The following is a 21,779-nucleotide window of genomic DNA, read 5'->3' on the forward strand; positions in this document are numbered from 1 at the left end:
AACTCATTCAAACTTCGGGCTCATCAGCGCCGAATGATTAATTATCGCTATGAAATCTGCCGCTGTTCTGTGTACAGAGATGATTCGCTGCGGCAAGATACATAGGCCACCTGCAAGTTGTGGTTGCTGTACCTGAACATGAAGTACTTTTAATATCTTTAAACCTGAAATGATGAGCTTTCCGCGAGTTACTCGTGCAAACGCGCATGTAATAAGGCTCAGTAATGAAGCTATACCGTTCGTGGCTCGTTACGCGGGCCGAGCAATGCAGCCAACGGCGTTCTTGATAACATAGGTTTCAATTAAAAGTGTAACATGGAAACGAGCGCTCTTATTATGTAGTTACTCATTTTTCTGTGATTACCGCTTTCGTTTTTCACTTTGAGGAACTTTCTATCTACGCGATAGCTTTAAAGGGCACTTTCTCCAGAAAATCCGGCATCGTCGTTTTGAGCGGAAAATCACGGACTTGCCTCTGGACGGTGGTATATATTATGGCCCTGATTGGTCGGCGAACTGTGTAATGCCTAATATGACAGAACTGGAAGGAGATGTCAACTGGTTCAGGTATACGCTTCTCTAGGGCAATTAGGTATACATTTCTAAGGCTTGGTAAAAGCGGGCCTTTATGTCGGGTGAACTTTCTCATAATGAATGCTAGCTTCGGACTGTATGCTGTGTGGGAGGCAGAAATATGGGGTTATTGATTAAGTGAGTAGCAAAAGGCAGGCGAACGAATGCAAATCATCATTTATTGAAGCCTTAAAATTTTATTTTCAAACGCAACCACCTGTGCTTGTATTTTTTCATGTCTGTAAACCCACCCCTTATGTAATGCCTCCAGAGAGAGGTCTTTAAGGAAATAAAGTCAAGTGAACGAAGCACGGCAAGGGGGTCTCTGCCGCGCCATAGCGTTTTACCGGCGGAGCTTATAAGTCTCCCTCAATATATATATATATATATATATATATATATATATATATATATATATATATATATATATATATATATATATATATATATATATATATATATTGAGGGAGACTTATAAGCTCCGCTTATATATATATATATATATATATATATATATATATATATATATATATATATATATATATATATATATATATATATATATAGAGAGAGAGAGAGAGAGAGAGAGAGAGAGAGACGTAAGAAACGCAAGGGCTAGCTTTTGTATTCTGGGGCCTTGCTTACGTACAGTCGTGACCAAAAGGGGTATACAACACTCAGCCGGTGGCGGAGCTTGCGAAAACTGCATGCCAACTTCATCTAGCAATGGCTATCTGTGATTGGAACAATAGTGGCACTGTCCCATTTTATCCACATGCATGTCGCTGTCTCTTGCGCTGTCGCTAGGCGGCATTTTTACGCAGTTTTCCCGAGCTCTGTCACTGGCTGAGTGTTCTATACCACTTTTGCTCCCGACATACCTCGTGCTTACTTTTTAACGCGATAGCGTTAAATATTTCATTATTCAGAAAATCTGGCGCAGGCATACTTGTGAGCAAAAGATTAACGCACAGCGCTGCCAGGTGGTAGCTTCCAGCTGTCTTGGTCAGGCAGTGATTCGTCGATGAATTTGTGCGAGTCACGCCCGGCTTTATTACTTAAAGCCTGTCGTGGTGCGACTTATCGAGACCACATGATAGCAGAAAGTTGGGAGATATGTCAACTCAGGTAGCTGATTTGAGTTGGGAAGACGGAATCAACCTTCCATTGCCCTTGGATGTCGATGGAGTCCGGCACGCTACACCTAGGATATACCCAGGCATGTTAATACGGCTTGGTTAAAGCGGGGTTTTATATGTCGGGTGATAGCCGGCACTATTGCATGTCGAAGACCTCAGGACGAGACAGCTGAGGCGGTCTAGGCCCGAACAAAATAGCCAGCCGTGTCTTCACGTGCCACCGCCAGCTGCCGTCTTTATTTTCTTCTTGCAGCGGCCGTGCATTCGCTAAGTCTGTAATTTGTTGAGCGTAAAGATATGCGACGTTCTAAATTTCTTAAATTCCTGCACGGTTCATACGCATTTTCAAAGTACACGTGCCCAAACTTTCAAAATATTGGTCGATAGCAGAACATAATGGGTGCCTGAAGGAATTAGATTTGAGTCATTCGTATTGCATTCCTTGCTTCATTACTAAGCGTTTTCACACTTGAGTACTCAAATGAACACTGCGTGCCCGATATCTGTAAACAAGACAACGTAGGCTCTTTTTGCGTACAAACCTGCAGAGACCTTGCGCGGTGGCCAAAAAATGCATTTCCATAGATATCACAACATGTCTTTATTCATGAAACATCTCTATGAGCAAAAATACGGAGAGAAGTGAACGGAACGACTCACGATTTTCATCACAAGGCTACACAGCGCCTTTGGCGTACGTTGATTATCGTTTTATCGTGATTATCGATCATCGAATTATTTGTATTGGGTGGCGAAAACTGTTTCGGCTGGATCAAGCATGCTTGGGTATGTCATGTAAAAGCTTTTGGGAGGGAAGCTACTAGGAAGAAGGGCTGGAGGAGCCGGAGGACGAGGGTGGCTGGACGTCCTCTGTACGCAGGGGCTTGAAGAGCTGCCTAGTGAAGCCGAAGGTGTCGGTGGCCGACTTTCCAACGGTGCTTCCGGCGCCCTCGACCCACGTTTGGAAGCGAGAAGCCGCGTTGTTGAAGCTCAGCGGGAATCCGTCGGCCACGCGCTGCAGCTGGCCACCTGCGCGAGCAAGTAGAATTGACAATTGATTGATTGATTGATTGATTGATTGATTGATTGATTGTAGTTAGTGTCCTTAGCATAGGCGAATGGAGCATGTGAGAAAGGCGCAGTCAGCGCCAAAGATGCTCTTTGAGATGAAAATTATTTAGGGAAAAGCTAAGATAATAAACTTTGGTTTATTGCTTTGCCATACACTGGAAACTGAAGAAGGAGGCTAGAATATGTCGTAATTAATGTTGCAGATTGATAGATTAAGCGGGGGAGGGGAGGCAGGAATGTTAACCAGAAGAGGTGTTCCAGTTGTACTGCTTCCCTACACTGGGGAATAGGAATTAAGGGATTAAAAGTGGGAAAGAAAAGGGCGAGAAACACAGTCACAAGCTGTCGCTCAAGCCAGCAATCTTAAGAAAAAAAAATAGTGCCTTGTAGGTCTTAAGGGAAGTCGACTGCTGTGGCCACGGGTCGAAGGTCTTATCCTCTGTTAAAGGGCGGTGATCGAGGTGGTCCAGAGCACAACGCAGCGTATATGTCTTTCGCTCGCAAAAGCAGAGCACTCAAGCAAGAGACAGTCGATTCTCTCCTCGCAACCGCAGCTTTCGCAACCCCGATAATTAATGTTATATTTAGTCTAGTTTAGTTTATGGGGCTAAAAGCCTTTGAGCGACTCATCCTATGGGGAAGACCGTGGTTGGGGGCACCGGATAATTTCGACAACTTGGGTTTTCTTGACATCGCACAGTACACGAGCATTGCAGTGTGCACGGGCAATGCAGCCACCACGGCCGGAATTAAACCCGGGTACTCCGGCTTAGTAGTCTCGAACTCTAACTGAACCACTAAAGCCGGGTGTACGAAATGTTGCGAGTGTAGAGGGTGAGTCACAGCGCGCAGGATACACAACCTTGCAATCTCGTTGCATAAGCTTGAGAGTGAACTTTATTGGCTGTGGTAATGGATATATGGTGAAGAAGGAACGAGAAAAGGGGGAAATAACGAAGAGCACTTGCCTCTATTTGAGGACTAGTATTTATATTGCCACATCTTGCATTTTTTACCGCAATTCTTTCGCTAAACTGATCGAACTCCGTCTTGTAATGTTACCTTGAATGGACTTAAAGGTAAATGACCTATCTTAAAAAAGGAAAATAAAACGATAATAGAGGAGATGTGGTGATAATACAGTGTGGATGAGGGTGATAACGATGTCAGTAATTAATGTACGGTTGAAAGCAATGAAAATTAGTATCGCCAAGGCTGTACTGCGAGATAGAGTATAGCACATGAAAAGGTGCTGAATTGGGCAGCACCCTTTTTGAGATGCGAAAAGCGGAGAAGAAAATAAAATCGCTCGTGTGCTCACACAGTTCTGTCACCGAAGCATGGTGGAATCTTCCGCGGATCGGCAATAGTGGCGCAGTTTGGTATATGACTATACCAACCCGTTAATAATTTCGCGTAATTGAGTGAATATTTGAAGTCATTGGCAATATAGAGATTATCAGTGTTTAAGGCAATCTTTAATAATATTTTTTTTTTGTAAAATTATGTAGGTTGTATGCATTACATTTTCTTGGAAGGGTGCGAATTCGCCCATGATAATTTTAAGTTGGAAATGCAGACGTGTGCCGCGACTATGCGTGGCAGAAGAAATGGCCGTGGCTTTCTTTTACCTGCTTTGTTCGTCCTCTTCTTCGGTCTTTTGTTCCACTTAAATAGCGTTAGCCTGCACGTGACTATGTTTTCGCATCTCGCCAAATAAGCCAGGATGGAAGTTTGGATGAGTTGCTGACGGTTCACTTGCCACATAGAACGACACGGACACAGTGAGACAGTAGCGCCCGTCTCGCTTTGTCTGTTTAGCACTATGTAGGAAGTGAGCCAAATAAGCGCCCATCATCAGGAATGCTGGCGAGGAGTATTTCTCCATTATTTTTTTTTGTGTGTGTGTCCCCTGAACCGCAGGCCCTTAAAGCGCCCAGGTTGAACAATCTAAACGGGCCGTCTTCAGTGCTTTTTGGGCTAAAGAGCAAACGGCCGTAACTGATAAGCAAAACCTCTGGTCCAACTGTCGAGAACTGAGTCTTTTCCCTACAAACGAATAGTACAGCGCGTTCTCTCTCTTTATTTCTTATGGTCTTCCTGCTAGCAAAAAGAAATCTTAGCGTGACTTAATGCTTACAAGCAGAATATTACGATATCTCACCTGAACCCTCCTAACGCCCTGCTAACAAAGCAATTTTTGAATAATGTTATTCCTGCATCAATAAACTGCGTGCTGCTGCTTGTCATCGAGGTACCCGCCCATCAAATTATATATTATTATGTAAACATTTAGTCTCATTTATGCCACTCATAAACATGGAAGGAAAATTTGAAAGCAAGAAATAAACTCCATGAGAATATATTAGCCTTAACGAAGACATCTCTGACGAAAATATTTCTAGAAGAACATGCAGGACTGAAAAACCTTAATGTTCTTAGAGAAACAAACAAACAAAAAACTGTAATCACCTAGGATACCCAGTGCTTCTTGCGGTCAGAATCTTGAGGACGTGAGCGAGAATTAGTGATCGGGGTAAGAAAGTTTGTCGCTCCGGGTTGATGGCTCTAGTGTGGTGTTAGTTAAGAGTCTCCTCGGGTCGGGAGAGCCCTCGGAAACTTACCGGCCGCCTTGAAGGCGTCCAGGAGTCCTCCGGTTGGGCCAGAGGAAGGGTCGACAGGCTCTTCCTTGTCATTTTTGGCTGGCGCCGCCGACGTAAGCGCCGCGATTAAGGCCACGCAGGCCAGCACCAACACATAGCGACTCATTGTGGAAGGAACTGGTTGTCAATCTGGCCTAAAAAAAAAAAGAGAAAACTGATAATTAGTTTGTATCACCCACAATATGAGCCTTTCCTGAAAAGGCTCTTCTGCTAATATTACGAAACCTCTCACTGTTACCGCATGTGAGCGCCATGCTCTCGCGAAAGGAGGTTGCTAATTGGAAAGACCTCCCTCATCTTGCTCCAAGCTATACTGTGATGTGATACCTGTCGCCCTCTCTACGTAAGCTGCCTAATCTCATCCGTCAGGTACTTGACTTTGGCGCCACCTGCTCCGCTTTCTCTCTCTCTTGAGATCCATCCGTTACCTTTAACGACTATCGAGTATTTTGCCTTGTCGTTAAATGTCCTGCCCATTTCTTCTTCTTGATCTCGACTAGCAGAACGTTAACTAGTCTTTCTTTCCTGGTCCACTCTGCTCTCTTCCCTTCTCCTAACCGTTACACTGATCCACTTCTTTCCCACTTCTGACTGCGTTGTCCTCTATTTAGTGTAAGCCTTTATCGTTAGCTGCCATGTTTCTGCACCGTATGTCAATACCGGCAATATACAATTGTTGCACATTTCAAGGATACTCACAAGCTAGTACATATGATCTCAGAGTGCCTGCCAATGCACTCCACCATATTCTAATTCCTCTAGTTATTTCACTCGCACGGTCCGGGTGAGTTACTACTACTGGCCTCAAATAGATGTATTCCCTGGCCTGTTCAGTGCTTCACTACCTATCGATTACTGACATGCCCTTCCGACACTGTCCAGCGTTATTTAATATTTGTTCGCATTAATTATCGATCCTCTGTTCTTTGCTTGTGTACGTTCCTATATCATGTATTGCAGTTCGTCTTTCCGAGTTACTTAGCAATGAAATCTCATCAACAAATAGCAGATTATTAACATGACTTTCATTAATATATTATTAAGGTATTATTGTTATTGCGAATATAAACGAAACATTTTGCAGACACTGTAGTGCTGTTGCTGTGTCTCTCTCTCTCTCTCTCTCTCTCTCTCTCTCTCTCTATATATATATATATATATATATATATATATATATATATATAGGGTCCTTCAGGCCTCACGAATTTAAAACTAAGCGCGGTTGCTCCTATGCATGGTGGCATTATGCTCTAGTAAAATACGTGAACTAAGCTGAAAATCTCGACAAGCATATGAAACACACGCTTCATAGCAATATTATTCAATATCGGTATATTCGCTGTACACAAACTGGAATTCACGTTTCATAGCCTTGAGAGGGAAATTTATGGCCGTGTTGACGGAAGCGTGGGGAATAAAAACTATAAAAGGATGAGAACCAAAAGAGCATTTTCGTCTCTTTGAGGTCTGATATTTATCTTGGCACGTGTTGCATGTTTTGCACAATGCTTTCGCTAATGTTTCGTGCTGTTCAATATCGGCATGTTGACTGTAATAATGCTGTAAGTAATTTTGGGCCTCTTCTGAAATGCCGGCAGTGCGAGTAAAATACCACCCTTAAAGTATGAGAACGCCAGTAAGAAGCAGGGAGCGCCTTCGCAATCTTCGTCGGAGGTACTGACACCAGTTACGGCGTCAAGGCAAACTTTGCTGGCCTTCACCTGGCTCGCAAGCAGTCATGAAGCCGGTTAAGATCCTTATCGCGAATACAACCCTAACCTACGTTCATCGCCAGAAGTAAGCTTATAAGGAGCTGCACCCTCGGTGTTTGTCATCAACTCCCTTGAATGCTTTCCTGTAATACTACAGGTGGGGCTCGTTGTAACAATTTTTATTCGTCAATTTTGTACTGCGTATGGATGTTATTGCACTTTCAAAAATCCTCACTCGTCTAATAGAGTGATGCCCACCCAACTACATCTATCCACCACCTACAACTCACCCCGGCTTTCTCTCCATCCATCACCCACCCACTTTCCACAAGGCCGTCACCCGCTGTAAGACCTCGCAGTAATAGAACAAAAGAAGGACGCAGCGGGGAAGCCAGCTGCCCTCCAGCAGGACCACATACCAGCTTCTCCCCCTCCCTCCCCCCCCCCCCCCCAAAAAAAAAAAAAAAGAAATAATAATAATAATAATTGTTTAGTGTGTAGAGCTTCGGCTTGGGTGAAAGAGTCGAAGCAACCATCGACGGTAGATCCAACTGGTTCCACAGAAATGTCCCATCAGGTGTCTGATAATCCTATCATTTCGGTCTGAAAAGGTGAATCATTTAATCTCCTTTACGTTAAAAACAAATAACAGTAACATATACTGAGCTTTTCTTAATTTAAGATAGATCTACTTGCTCATTTCATGTATTTTAATGCAGATGATTTCCTGCCGACGCATCTTTAAAGCAGCCTCTTACACCGGTTTCATCTCTATATCTCAGCAGAAAAGCGGAAATAGTTTATTGGATTAATATAGTTGCGCATTAGTGATGACAGACATGCCCCGAATGGAGCTTGGAAAGCCCTTCCTTGTCAAATAATTTTGTTTTTAAACGTTTTATTTTTACTTTTGCACTACTTGCTGGTTGCAAACAACATGTGCATGGAGGTGCGGCATAGTCCATGTAATGCATGTAACGACCCGGTAATTATCCGTCAGTATGGGGAAGCTTTTGACCGTCTTTAGACGGGCATTTTTTTACGCTGTGTTTTTGCGCTGCTGGAAACTAGTAATTGAATAGCAGTGCTGTAACAATCGTTATGTTTACGCGGCATAATATCCAAAAATAGTGAAGCTGACCAAAGTAAACACGGGAGTGCGATGACAAGTGCGTTTCCAAGCTTTAACAATGGAAAGTGAGATGTTTTGAGAATGTAAGAAAAGATTCGGCTAAAATACGTAAACTTAGAGCATCTGCGTAATATTAAGTCTCCAACGGACACCAATTACATGAAGCCTCTGTCTGGCCCGTCGCGGTTATAAAAAGGCGCCGTCAAGAACAAATCGATCAGTCACGGACACTTGCAATAACTTCGTGTCCAAGGCATTCCTTTCACTGTTCTTTTAGCTGCACAATCATCCGTGCCCTAACTGCACCCACCGGGGGCGTGAGGAAAAGGCCGGCGCTAATGGGTCTAAGCCGAGACCTTGGACTCCTCACAGCACGTGCGGTACATCAAGCTTGCCAGGGTGCTCAGCGAGCATACTAAGCGAGCACAATATGGGACAATAGCGTGGCCTGCATAATGCTCCACGTTCTGCGATAAAGTTTCCCTTGCGAAAAGATCGCGCGCAAAAAAAAAATCGAAAAGCAAGAAGAAAACGAGGAAAGTGAAGAAAAGCGACGCCAACATACAGGTACTAGGCGTTTCCTTCTCGACGAAAAATCCCCGCAAAAACAAGCTCTACCCTTCGTTTGAGGAAGTATAGTTAGCAATGTAGGGTTAAGCAACAGGACGCGGCCCTATGCGGTCTTGTATCGCTCGCCTTTGTTGTGCGCGTGCTAGCGCAGTACATGCGAATGGGATGATTATAGCATTGTTTATTTATCCGTTCTAAAGTATTCGCGTTCACCAAGTAACCTCCGTCGCTAATTTACACACTCGCATATTGACAGCCGAAAAACCAGAACTAAGATAAAAAACCGACCAGCCACTCGTTATCCGCTTGCTGTCAACACTTAACAGCGCGTCTTGCGGAAACAAACCCGGTGTAATCCGTGGGGCAGCTGCACGAACGGGACGCTTCGTGCTGCCTCGATCTTTGTTTTATTGTAGCTTCGTTTTGAGTTGCTAGCAATCACGACATCCCAATAAACTCTCACAAAAAAAAAAATTCTCATGGCATCACACCGCTGTTCTGGCGTTTCAAAAAGAAAATCGTGGAAGAAGTCGACCAAACCACGAGCACCCCGCTCTTAATCGCAGCATCGTTAGACAGCAAATGGGTGCACAGATCTTTCATACACAATCGAAGCAGGCTCGGCACGTGGAGCACTGCGGCACTGTATAGTTCGAAGCTTTGCTCGGAAAATCAGAAGAATAAGCAAGTGCTCACCTGGAAAACACTAAACGATGTGTGTCAGCGTTGCGTGCTCGGTGTTGAATGCGCACAGAGTTCCTCAGCGACACCCGCACCGCTCTCTCTTCCTCATTTCGAAACCTTCAAGGGGATGGAGAGAGCACGAAAGAAGTCGAGCTGCTCTCTCGCATTGCTCTCTCAGCTTGCCGCTTACCATTTGCCTCACTCGTGACGTTGGTTGAAGCACAAAAGTCCCACGGGATGACGCATTGCGAAATGTATTCCTGGAACGGTGTCGCCACTCTTGTCTAGGCCTCATTCGGGCTCTTATGTATTCGATTTCGATTGGTGACACATGCGCGGCCCGTTTTGTTTTCACGAGCCTGAGCTCCAAGGTCAAGTTGAGCAAACAGAAGCTTCGCTCAAAGGTCGCTAGAGGAAAGATGCGTAAATGAGTCTAGGTGTCCGGCGAGTGGAGCGGCTAATATTAGCCGAGTGGCTTCGAGTGCTGCTTCGGGCGCCACAAAGCTTAGCCTAAAACATCTTCTTTACCCTTTATATATGCTTTTTCTTCCGCGTTCGAGAGTGCAGTTCTTACCTCGAAGAATGCTCATATGTAGATATTACCGGCTGAAAAAAAAAAAAAAAAAAAAAAAAAAAAACGAAAAACAAGACTTAAGCATTACAAAATGCACACTGAAATAAAATTGCGCATTCTGTAGTGTGCAGATAATTTGTTTAAATGAAGTGCGTTTTACTCAATACAGCGCCGGGCCTCGCCGTGGTGGTGCAGTGGTTAGGGTGCTCGACTGCTGTATCCAAGGGCTGGGATCGAATCCCGGCCGCGGCGGCCGCTTTTCGATGCAGGCGAAAAGCAAGGCGCCTGTTTGCTGTGCGATGTCAGCGCATGTTAAAGAACACCTGGTAGTCGAAATAGCATAAAATGGCTGGAACGTTAAACCTCATAAACCAATACAAACCAATACAATACCACGAAAATGTTATAACCAGTTGCACTCTTGATCTACTCCTTTGTCGGTATCATAATTTGTATTCAAATACAAATTTCTTGGAATATTGCGAAAGCATCATTCACCTTTGTCAGCTCGACTCAGGCTTAATTCAATCATGCTCGATTTGCAGCTTTAGACCCATTAGGAAGAATAAAAAAAAAAAGCGAAGATAGGGTGAGGGAAGTTATTACCCTTTCTTGGCATATAACTCCTCATTATTCCTCAAATATAGCAATTTGGTCAACCTGGGACAAACACAGACCCACTAAACATTCAGTTTACTATTTATTTCCAAAAATAGCGAATATCCTCTCTGCAATTCGTATGGTAACTACTCAATGAACGCAGCACATATTGAGGTTAAGGTTAATCTTGAATGCATCACACAGCCGGCCGTGAGAGAGAGCGAGCGAGCGAGTAGCCTTCCGCTCGCTGCGATGTCGCGGAAGAGATTAGCTTAAAAACGCCTTTGCGTGCACTCTGGGCGAAGGCTGAGAGCGCGGTAGCCTTCGAGACCCTGTCTATATCTCATGGCTACATCGCGTGAAGAACGCGTTTTCTTCGTTTATGCGACCGTTGCGTCTCGAGGAGTAATGTTAGCTCGGAGACGTCCGTGAGGCAATCGGCATTGTTAAGAGCAAAACAAAAGGTGGTCCCGCATCACATCGCTTCCTTGTTCTTTCGTGAGCCACGCTTGGAAAGCGATTGTTAAAATAAGATGCCTGACAAGGCTACCAAAGGTTTACACTCTTTTTTTCTTTTCTGCCGAAAATGTTCAATTACACCCACATTGCGCAATCTTTTTCTACAGTATACTACGCCTACAGGGTATCTTAAAGGTCGGAGCAAAGCCTTCCCCATCGCTCTTACCCACGCAGAGGAGGTTGCGCTACGGAGGATCCGGGTCGGGGTTGCCCTCACACCTGCTGTAATACGAATATGGCCTCAATATCGATATTTATGTCAACGTCCAGGATGTCCTATCGGCAAATCATGAAATAATGAGGCAGATATTCACCACTTGTTATGGGTTTGCCCGGCACTGAAGCCGACGAGAATTCGGCACCTGGTGGCAGTGGGCGAACAACTCATCTTCGTACATTGCTTGGACGCAAAGGCCTTATTATCGCCCTCTCTCGAACTTTATTACAACAGCCAAGCTTTTTTCTTTCATTTCATAACCCTTTAAATTTTTTACATATTTCGTTATGTCCTGAGGCAATAAACAAAAAAAAAAGGCTTCCTTTGAGGTTCCTGGGATGAAGTGTCCGGCGCTATTAGATTTCAAGAAAGAAAATACAGGATGTCTTCTCAGCAGGGATAAGGCGCTTTAACACAAGGTCATGCACAGCGCATTGCACCTTTAGCAAGGAACACTTTCCCAATCGGATTATACTTCACGATGCGTTTGGCGTCGCGACCAGCAAGCAAACCATGAAATTTGATTGAGTGAAGTCTGCTATGTAAATAATGAAACTACTGCCACTGAATTCGAATTAATAAGGGTGATTTTAGCCGGACGCGATCTCGTCTAGAGCGAAGTGGACTCGAATATTTCCATGCTGTCCGCACTCACTTCTTCATTTTCCAAGCTTATCTAGAATACAGTGCCGTAAATTGGGATTGCACAAACACGATTTTTATGCTCTCGATGCTTGTTAGCACCATTTTTCAGGATCCGGCTACTTCTGTTGGTACCGTTATGTACCGTCTAGGAAATGGTCCCATTTTAAAGGAAATCTGAATGGTTAAATTTGGCAAAAACAATTTACGGAGTTGTAGCGAACTTTAATTAGTGCAATTGTCTCATATCTTTTTCTTCAAACTGACGCGTTTTGAAGCAGGTGCGGTGAGTGAGAGACAATAAACTTTATTAGCTGAGTAAGAAGGGTGGACTTCTTATAACGCAGCAGGTATACGTGCAGGGAAAAGGGATAATACAGTAATACAGGTGTGTATATATATATAGACATGGTTTGCTTGTGACTAATGGGCCATAGTTATAAATTCAAACTGGATGTCACATAACTTTCCCGATTATCTATTTTATTCTAACCACAGTTTCGGACGGTGGACCGTCCTTTTTCAGGGTAGAATTGAGAATTCTCAATTCTACCCTGAAGAAGGACGGTCCATCGTCCGCAACTGTTGTTTGAACAAAATAGATAATCGGGAACGTTGTGTGACATCCTGTTTGAATAAATAAATAAATAAATAAATATATATATATATATATATATACAGTACCGATGGAAGCGGAACAAGGCAAGGCCTACCAGCTCTAAACACTATCGCTTCTTTCCTCTCTTCTGCAACCCAATACGTCGTCGTCATCAGTACTTTACTCAGCCGAAGACCTCTGGGCATGTTCATGAGTCGTGCGAGGCTGAGACGGCTTCAGATAGGCAACCTGACTCAGCTCGGTTCAGATGCAGTCAGGCGGAATATTTCATAAGTGAAATCACTGATCCGTTTGTCCAAAACATAGGGCCCGTCATAGTGGGCCAAGCGTTTTTTGTGTAGGCCGCGGCGCCTAATTGGACGCCACAGCCAGACTTAATCACCTATAGAGTATGCGACACGCCGGTGTCTGGCATCATATCATGCTTTGGAGCGTTCTGCAGCCCCTCTTTGTCGCCACCCAAGCCAGCAGAGCTGCAATCCGTTTTTGTGGGCGTGATGACCTCCTATAGAAAAAGAGTTACTCCCCTGTCAGCCAGCGATACCTTCTCATGGTTCCCAAGAAGCTTTGCACTGACGTATTGCGTTCCATGCACGATGATCCGACTTCTGGGCATCTGGAATCGGTTCGAACACTCACCATGTTCAAGAAAGATTCTACTGGCCCAGAATGCGCTCGACGATTGAACAATACGTTGCCAGTTGCAAGCCATATCAACGCCACAAACATCCCACCACAGTTTCATCTGGCTTGCTACACCCTGTGAAGACCCCTTTACGGTCAAGTAGACACTGGCCTCATAGGTCCGTTTCCGAAGTCCTTGGATGGAACCGCCTCTGTTCCATCTGCTACGGCGCAAGTGGCGCTTTTCCTGCTGCACTCTTACGACACGGGCCGCCAAGAATTGTCATCACTGATAGGGCCGTCAATTCAGCGCTGATGCTGTTGAAGAGATCATGCATTTATGCGCCGTAACATCCCTACAGTCGATGCCATACCATCCCCAGAAAAATGGCTTGACTGAGCGCGTTAACGGAACGCTTACCAACACGTTAGCCATCTATGTGGATGCGGGGCATAAGAAATGTGACAATATACCCTTCATGACATATGCGTTTAATACCGCCTTTGCATTTCGCCAACCCGACTTCGTCGCTGTTCGATGCCCAAAGGTATGACTTCGCCTCACGCAATTACCGTTGTTCTGTTTTACTGAGCAGCACGAGAATTCAGCCGCAACTACGACGCTTCGTGCTGTTCCTGGCTCTTATCAACAGCAGGATTTCTACCTCCCGCACCGATCTGCTACCCCTGTGGCCTCGAAGGTCACATCGCCAGGTACTGCCGCACTACTGCCGGCGCCTGCAACGGTACCCAACAATCGGCAATATGGACTAGTTTTGCAACAATCAAATCCTACGCGTGCATATTACCCGAACGTCCCGAACGCGTATCTACGCAACCATTTCCCCGCATCTGATCGAAGTGTTGCCCCTCCACCTGCTTCGCGCGCCGTTCTCCATCACCACGGCGGCGTTCCGTACGACCTCGTCACAAAAAACTAACCAGCGAGACCAATTAGGGGTGATGCCGCTGAAAATTTGCTGTGAGTCAATATCCCCCTTCAACTGTAACGCTCAAAAACAAAATTCGTGTGTACATTGATGGTGTGTGTACATTATTAGCTTTGGTGAATACGGGTGCGACTGTGTCTGTGATGAGTAATGCATTTAGGTGCTTGTTGGGACGAAAATTGATGCTTTAATACGATCGTGCTTCAACATTTTGCAATGTTACTGGAAAGGTGTTTCGGCCTCTGGATGTGTGTAGTGTGCAAGTGCCTGTGGGTGGTGCAATTTTTCAAGCCGAATGCTTCGTCCTACCCCACTCTACGCATGTCATCATTTTAGGAATGGACGTTTTGAAGTCTTGTGGTGCTGCCGTGGACTGCCAAAGTGAATATATTTATTCTGGCGGTGCCCATCTGCAAAGTCTCTTTGTAAGCTGCCGCAACGCGAAGAAACTGTTTTTGGTATTACCGAAGACATAGTAGTTCAACTCTTGTCTACCATGTTCGTCCCAGTGCCCGCTCCACTTACTGACCAGACCACTTTCAGGCAGTGGTGCACTCAATTCACCCAGAATGCCTCAAGAAAAATGTTATTATTCCTCATTGTATTATCTCCGTACACCTCGGTAGTGTCTCGTTATGGACAATTCACCAATCTTCAGAGCCTACAGTTTTACCAACTTGATTGAAGCTTACCTCATGTGGACCCGATGCGCCCTGCGTCGTTGCTTTGGTCACAGATGCTACGACTGCCTTTGTACCTCCGGCCGCTGATGAATCTTCACTCTTCCACATGATCAGAGCCAATCTGAGCTCACCTCAACGCCGTACTCTTGTGGATATTCTTCTACACTTCTTGCCTATATTTGACTTCTCTAAAAAAAAAATGGGCCAACCTTTCTCCCTGTGTATCGGACCCATCATACCATCGAAACTGGTTAAGCTCGTCGTCATCGTCAGTAACGCTGAAATATATATAGTGATGGCCTATTTAGTAACCGAAACTCTTTTAATCAGAAGTAAAATTATCGACTTCAGTAGTAGAAAAGAAGGGCCTAAAATAAGTGTTGTGTTCGGAGTTTAGCGGTGGGGCAGTTGCGCGTTCCTGCCGCGGTGTGGTGCGAGTGTGCTCCAGACGAGTAACCAGGCGTGGGAGACTGGCGTCAAATATATCAGCGGTGCAGTGGAATGCGGTGTGTGTTTTTTCTTGTGTGTTGTCACGGCTGGGGCCGGACGAAGTTAAATAAAATGTTGTGAACCCGACGTAACATTGGCGACGAGGATGGGATACTGGGTCGACGTCGTTTCTGCTGCGGCTAAGGGAAGTTGACATCGCGGACGCCCACCTGTGCAGCATGGCCGCCACCGCCAGCGAGGGCTACATTGAAGTTTTCGACTTGTCCCGCCCCGAGGACTGGGAAGATTATGCACAGCGTTTCGAGTTCTTCCTGGATGCGCAAGGTATAACAGACGGCGGGAAAAAGCGGTCCACGTTCCTTAGTCGTTGCGGCTCCGCCACTTTTCAGTTGGTGAAAGCGCTCGTCGCGCCGGCCCAGGTCGGAGATACCCCGTTCGAAACAATACTCGCCGTGCTCAGGGAGCACCTGGCCCCGAGGCCGCCGGAGCTCGCAAGGCGATACGAGTTCCACCGACGCGACCAGGCACAGGGAGAGCCGGTGGCCGCCTACCTTGCTGCCCTTCGAACCACGGCGCAGCATTGTAATTTCACCACCCTGGACATCGCGCTTCGAGACCGTTTTGTTTTCGGGTTGCGGAACGACAAGGTAAAGCGACAACTTTTGGCCAAGAAAGAAGTGACCCTCGCTAGTGCTGTGGAGGAGGCAACCGCTGCCGAGGCCATCGACCGGGAAGCTAACCGCAGCGTCCGTCCAGGTCTAACCACGCCGCGCATCGAGCCAGTACATCAGGGAACGAGCTCGGACGTCGATAATGAGCAAGACGCCACCGAAGATGTCTTGCGTCTACGGAACATTCCTGCCCAGCGGACGGACCCAGAAGGAACAGGGGGCGTCACCTGTGCTGGTTGCGGCGGCCCCCACGAACGTCGTCTGTGCCGTTTCAGGAACGCCCAGTGTAGGGGCTGCGGAAAAATTGGTCACATATTGAGGGTCTGCCGTTCGCGGAAGCCAAGGAACTACCGCCAGAACTCCGAGACTGACAGCAGGACGCCTCGCGCGAATATTTCCTACTGCGACGACCAAACTGCGACCGCTATACACGATGTGCCTGCACCCGCCCTGAAGAAGGTACATGTGGTGGTCGAAATTGAAGGTAATCCATGCCGAATGGAGGTGGATTCGGGGTCAACTTTTTCACTCGTATCTGAAGCCACAGCCAGGCGGATTTTCCCGAGCGGCCGTTTGCCATTGCTGAAACCACTGGATATCATGATGAAGGATTACCAGGCCAATCGCATAGCCGTGCATGGGTATGGCACGTTCAGAGTGAAGTTTAAGGATTTCGATGGCCTGTTACGTCTTATCATTGTCAAGGGTGAGCGTCCAAGTCTGCTTGGACTGGACTGGTTCCCAGCATTGGGTATCAACATTACAGGAGTGCAGCATATCAACCAGCCATTCCACTTGAGTGCTGACATATTCCAGGAGTTCAGTTCAGTGTTTGATGGAGCACTGGGGTGTTACAAAGGGCCACCTGTGCAGTTTGCACTCAATGCCAAGGTTGAGCCAATCCGACTGAGGGCACGCAGAGTACCTTTTGCACTTCGTCCAAAAATCGATGCAGAGCTGGACAAGCTCATTCAGCAAGGGGTCCTGGAGCCAGTTGATCATGCAAGATGGGAAACACCTATCGTCACTCCTTTGAAGGCTAATGGGGACATCCGTATCTGTGCAGACTACAAGTGCACAATAAACAAAGCATTGCAGCAACATGCATATCCAGTACCAGTGGTGAGCCATGTGCTGTCGTCCCTCTCCGGTGCAACTGTGTTTGCTAAACTCGATTTGGCTCAGGCTTACCAGCAACTGCCAGTGACCAAGGAAGCGGCGGAAGTGCAGACTATCGTAACTCACCGGGGAGCTTTCCGTGTCCACAGACTTCAATTTGGGGTCAGCACCGCACCCGGCATTTTCCAGAGTCTCATGGAAAACCTTCTACGGGGAGTGCGTGGGGTTGTTGCTTAATTTGATGATGTCATTGTTGCTGGAACCTCGGAAGAAGAGCTGCTCAGTCGTCTTCGTGAAGTTCTCAGAAGGTTCCAAGATGTGGGGCTTAAGGTCAAGAAAGAGAAATGCCAGCTTGGGGTGGCTGAAGTAGATTTTTTGGGGTTTAGAGTCGACGCCGAGGGAATTCATCCAACGCCGGAGAAGACTCAAGCGATTGTGAAGGCACCACGTCCGGCAGGCAAGACAGAGCTACAGGCATTCCTGGGGCTCCTCAACTTTTATCATGCATTTCTGCCCATAAGGCAACTGTCGCAGAACCAATGCATCGGCTCTTGAACAAAAATGCGCCCTGGGTCTGGGGTCACACACAGCAGAGAGCGTTTGATAATGTGAAGCACCTCCTGTCATCCAACCAGGTCTTGGTGCATTTTGATGAGAACAAACCACTCATTCTGGCTTGTGATGCCTCACCATATGGAATAGGGGCTGTGCTAAGTCACAAAATGCCAGATGGCAGAGAAGCACCAATTGCATTCTACTCAAGGACGCTGTCTACTACTGAGCGGAATTATGCTCAGATTGATAAAGAGGCACTTGCAGTAGTTGCAGGCGTAAAAAAGTTCCACGACTATGTATTGGCCGGCCGTTTCAGATCCACACGGACCACAAGCCACTTCTGGGATTGTTTGCACCAGACCGCCAGACGCCGCAGATGTTGTCCCCTCGGATGCTGCGCTGGTCCATTTTTCTGAATGGGTACCAATACTCTCTCCTTCACCAGCCTGGAAAACAGCTGGGCCACGCGGACGGCCTCAGCAAATTCCCCTGACAAACCAGCAACCCGAGGATCCGGCCCCAGCTGAGATCATTATGCTCTTGGACACTCTTCCAGAACCCCCACTCCATGCGGCTCACATTGCCACGTATTCTGCCAAGGACCGTATAATATCCCGTGTACTCAACTGGGCATGGAAGGGGTGGCCACCAAAGCACAGCATTAGTTCTGAGTTCACACCATTCGTGGTCAGGCAAAATGAACTATCGGCCCACAAGGGCTGTTTACTGTGGGGTGACCGTGTAGTTATTCCGCAGAAGTTACATTCCAGGATTCTTGAAGCCTTGCATGCCGGGCACCCAGGAATTGTTCGGATGAAGGCACTTGCCCGCAGTTATGTATGGTGGCCGGGAATCGATGCAGCTATTGAGGAATGGGTGCGACGATGCTCTCCATGTCAGGAGACACGGCCAGAGATGCCCAGAGCACCAGTCCATCCATGGGAGACGACGCGGACACCATGGTCCCGCCTACACATTGACTTTGCAGGGCCGTTCCAAGGACAGACGTTCTTGATCGTGGTGGACTCGTATTCAAAGTGGCTGGAGGTCATTCCAGTTTCATCGATGACATCACTCACTGTGATCAACGCTCTGCGGAAGCTGTTTGCAACACATGGCCTTCCAGCCACTATCGTGTCTGACAACGGGCCTCAGTTTACGTCTGCCGAGTTTCGGGGGTTTCTCGATGCCAACCTAATTCGTCAGGTGACTTCTGCACCCTTTCACCCGTCCACAAATGGTCAAGCTGAAAGGATGGTGCGAACCACTAAAGAAGCACTGTCCCGCATTATTCAGGGGAATTGGTCACGGCGGCTAGCAGATTTCATGTTACAGCAACATGTAACCCCGCACACAGACACAGGGCGATCACCAGCCGAACTTTTGATGGGCCGCCGGCTGTTAACCATGCTGGACCGGTTGCATCCGGACAGGGCCCCAGACAGGTCTTCCCAGCATACAGGAACGCTGCCGATGCCACGTTCATTCCAACCTGAAGACCCGGTGTTTGCACGCAACTATGGCCAGGGGCCTCCATGGGTCTCTGCTGTGGTAGCCCGAGCCACAGGCCCAATCTCCTACGAAGTTACGCTGCCAGATGGCCGAGTGTTGCGCCGGCATGTGGACCAGCTCCGTCGACGGGCCGCTACCCCTTGCATAGGTGAAGGACCAGTACCCACAGAACAGCAGCCAGAAGTACCGGTAGAAGCTTGTCCTATGCAGGGAACACCACCCGAAGTAGTGAGCAGCGAGCCACCTGAAGACCAACCAGTGGAGGAGCAGCCAACAGCTGAACCTTCCTCTGACGATACTGTCACACCACAAACAGTACCAATGGCTATGCCTCTACCACTGTCTTCAGGGGAGAAAAGTGACCCTGCTGAGCCACCAACCCTACGTCGCTCACTTCGAGCTCGGAAGGCTCCGTCCCATCTGCGGGACTTTGTGCTGGCTCTGGCCGACTGTTGAGTCCGAACTAAGGGTGGAGGAGTGTTGTGTTCGGAGTTTAGCGGTGGGGCAGTTGCGCGTTCCTGCCGCGGTGTGGTGCGAGTGTGCTCCAGACGAGTAACCAGGCGTGGGAGACTGGCGTCAAATATATCAGCGGTGCAGTGGAATGCGGTGTGTGTTTTTTCTTGTGTGTTGTCACGGCTGGGGCCGGACGAAGTTAAATAAAATGTTGTGAACCCGACGTAACAATAAGTAATTTTGCGTTTGATTAGGGGAATTTTTGGTTAAACCATGGAACATGACTATGCTGGTGCGAGATAGAGGTGGTATATCCTTCGGTGAGAAAAAGCCTTAGCGTAGCCAATATTTAGGCGGAAATATTTTCAAGCTCTTGTTAATACTCATTACCGTTAGGCCTACTAGCTTCGTTATGTGCTGCATATACTCGGAAAAGATTACTCAAATCAGTGCCGGATGATTTTCAGCTCACTTGTACGAGAATTGTGATGCTCGGATTTAATCAAAAACACATTTGAAGATGACAGACAGCTAAGCGTTTTGGCATCGCTACAGAAAGAGGAATCATGGAGGACGAATCCATCAATCTGTGCTTCTATTCCCTCATACATACTCATCAGCAAACAGCTACTATATTATGTACAGGGCCATCCGACGTAGATATTAGCGATTCCAGCAATCCATGCGGCACCTGGCGGCGAAACCATGCAACGCGCCAAAGAGGTCCAGTAGCAGACGCCCCTCGCTCGCGCTATGGAAACCCGCTAGCACAGCGTTCGTAGCACCGCAAAAAAGGAAAAATACCAACAGAAAACCGATTCAGCAGCGTTCCGCAGTGCGTGTCAGCTCAGTGGCACATAGTTTCATGTATTTCCTTCGTGCTCTAGCGATCGGCGCCAGAGAATCAATGCATTTCCAATCTCCACGGAACGCACAAAGTGCCGTCGACAATTTATATATAGCTTCGTCAGTTCTTTTTATTTCTCATTTCATTCATTTATTTCGTCATTTCTTTCCTGGTATCAACTGCCTTCTACAGGCACGAAACACCTACGCATAAGTACCAGTAAACAATACGTACTACGCAGCTCGACGTCTCGCGTCGCATACATAATTGTCGATATCAGCACGTACGAACAACTGTTAGTTGCGACAGCTTGATCATGGCACTTTTTAGCCTCGTTCTGCTAAAAAATTCATCACCATATGCACGTAAGGAAGCTGTCTACGACGATCGGCTGAATTCTTCGCCGCGTCAAGCAGGCGTCTCAAGATCTGTAGGCCACGAAGCGCGCGACACTGTGCTCGATCTTGGATGGCGCGTGTTACGAGAATTGGGCCCGTTGCGTGATCGTTCGCCAATGTGCGGCCGCTCACTTTCCGCGTCGCAGCTTATCACACTTGGATAAGATCCCCGAATCGGTATAGTTTTGTCGCGGCGATAGGTCTGTGACGACTACGCGCGGTGAACCGATTGAGCCGCGGCACCTCTTTTTTTTATGTATTCTCAAATAAATGGTAAATCGCAAGGGACAAAGCCCGCTTCGGGCGCTCATTTGGTCAAGTGCCCCCATGCGTATCACACCTCGCCAATTACCATTGGAGCAGTGAATGTAGTATATATACATATACATACACACATCGGATCCAGAATTAGCTTAATTACTATATTAATCAAACAATCAAGGGGTTGTTGAATTAACTAAAAAGATATTGAAATTAACAGCTTATCTGTGCTCAAAATGCAATTTATATGAGCTCATCTTTCGAACTCAGGTTCTTGATGGCCCTTCATACGTCTTGCCACAATCAAGTTTAGTTCTAGGATACTCCATACATGTGATATATGCTGAAGTAAAAGTAAAGTAAACATTGCATATTAAGAAAAGAATATCAATAAAACAAATGAATGATTTTCCAGATATATCCACACATCACCTCGTCAAATACAGCATAAATCACCCATGTGAATAAGTGAAAGTGAATGCAGATTGGCCATACAAAACTAATGTACACAACCTTCCTTGCATATACGTAGAGTGTGCTT

General features: G+C 46.7%; 2 protein-coding genes across 3 annotated transcripts; one reads left to right on the forward strand and one right to left on the reverse strand.

Moving 5' to 3' along the window:
• Positions 1 to 2,306: 2,306 nt before the first annotated feature.
• On the reverse strand, positions 2,307 to 9,671 carry LOC146184988 (uncharacterized). 2 transcript variants are annotated; one of them, XM_084605460.1, is made up of 3 exons: positions 9,557 to 9,671; positions 5,408 to 5,580; positions 2,307 to 2,741 (listed from the first exon to the last, which is right to left on the reverse strand). In XM_084605460.1, exons 2-3 carry the CDS (start codon positions 5,550 to 5,552, stop codon positions 2,533 to 2,535), a joined length of 354 nt encoding a protein of 117 aa, XP_084461586.1. In that variant the 5' UTR covers positions 5,553 to 5,580; positions 9,557 to 9,671; the 3' UTR covers positions 2,307 to 2,532. The 2 variants fall into 2 exon arrangements, with proteins under 2 accessions (XP_084461586.1, XP_084461585.1); XM_084605459.1 differs by having other exon boundaries at positions 5,408 to 5,575; positions 9,557 to 9,639.
• Positions 9,672 to 15,640: 5,969 nt separating this feature from the next.
• LOC146184989 (uncharacterized) lies at positions 15,641 to 18,260 on the forward strand. The gene is made up of 2 exons (XM_084605859.1): positions 15,641 to 17,329; positions 18,084 to 18,260. The coding sequence occupies exons 1-2, from the start codon at positions 15,641 to 15,643 to the stop codon at positions 18,258 to 18,260; spliced, it is 1,866 nt and encodes a 621-aa protein (XP_084461985.1).
• Positions 18,261 to 21,779: the final 3,519 nt, after the last annotated feature.

The sequence above is a fragment of the Amblyomma maculatum genome, chromosome 6, assembly GCF_055883805.1.
Source record: "Amblyomma maculatum isolate TAMU_Amacu chromosome 6, ASM5588380v1, whole genome shotgun sequence".
Taxonomy (NCBI): domain Eukaryota; kingdom Metazoa; phylum Arthropoda; class Arachnida; order Ixodida; family Ixodidae; genus Amblyomma; species Amblyomma maculatum.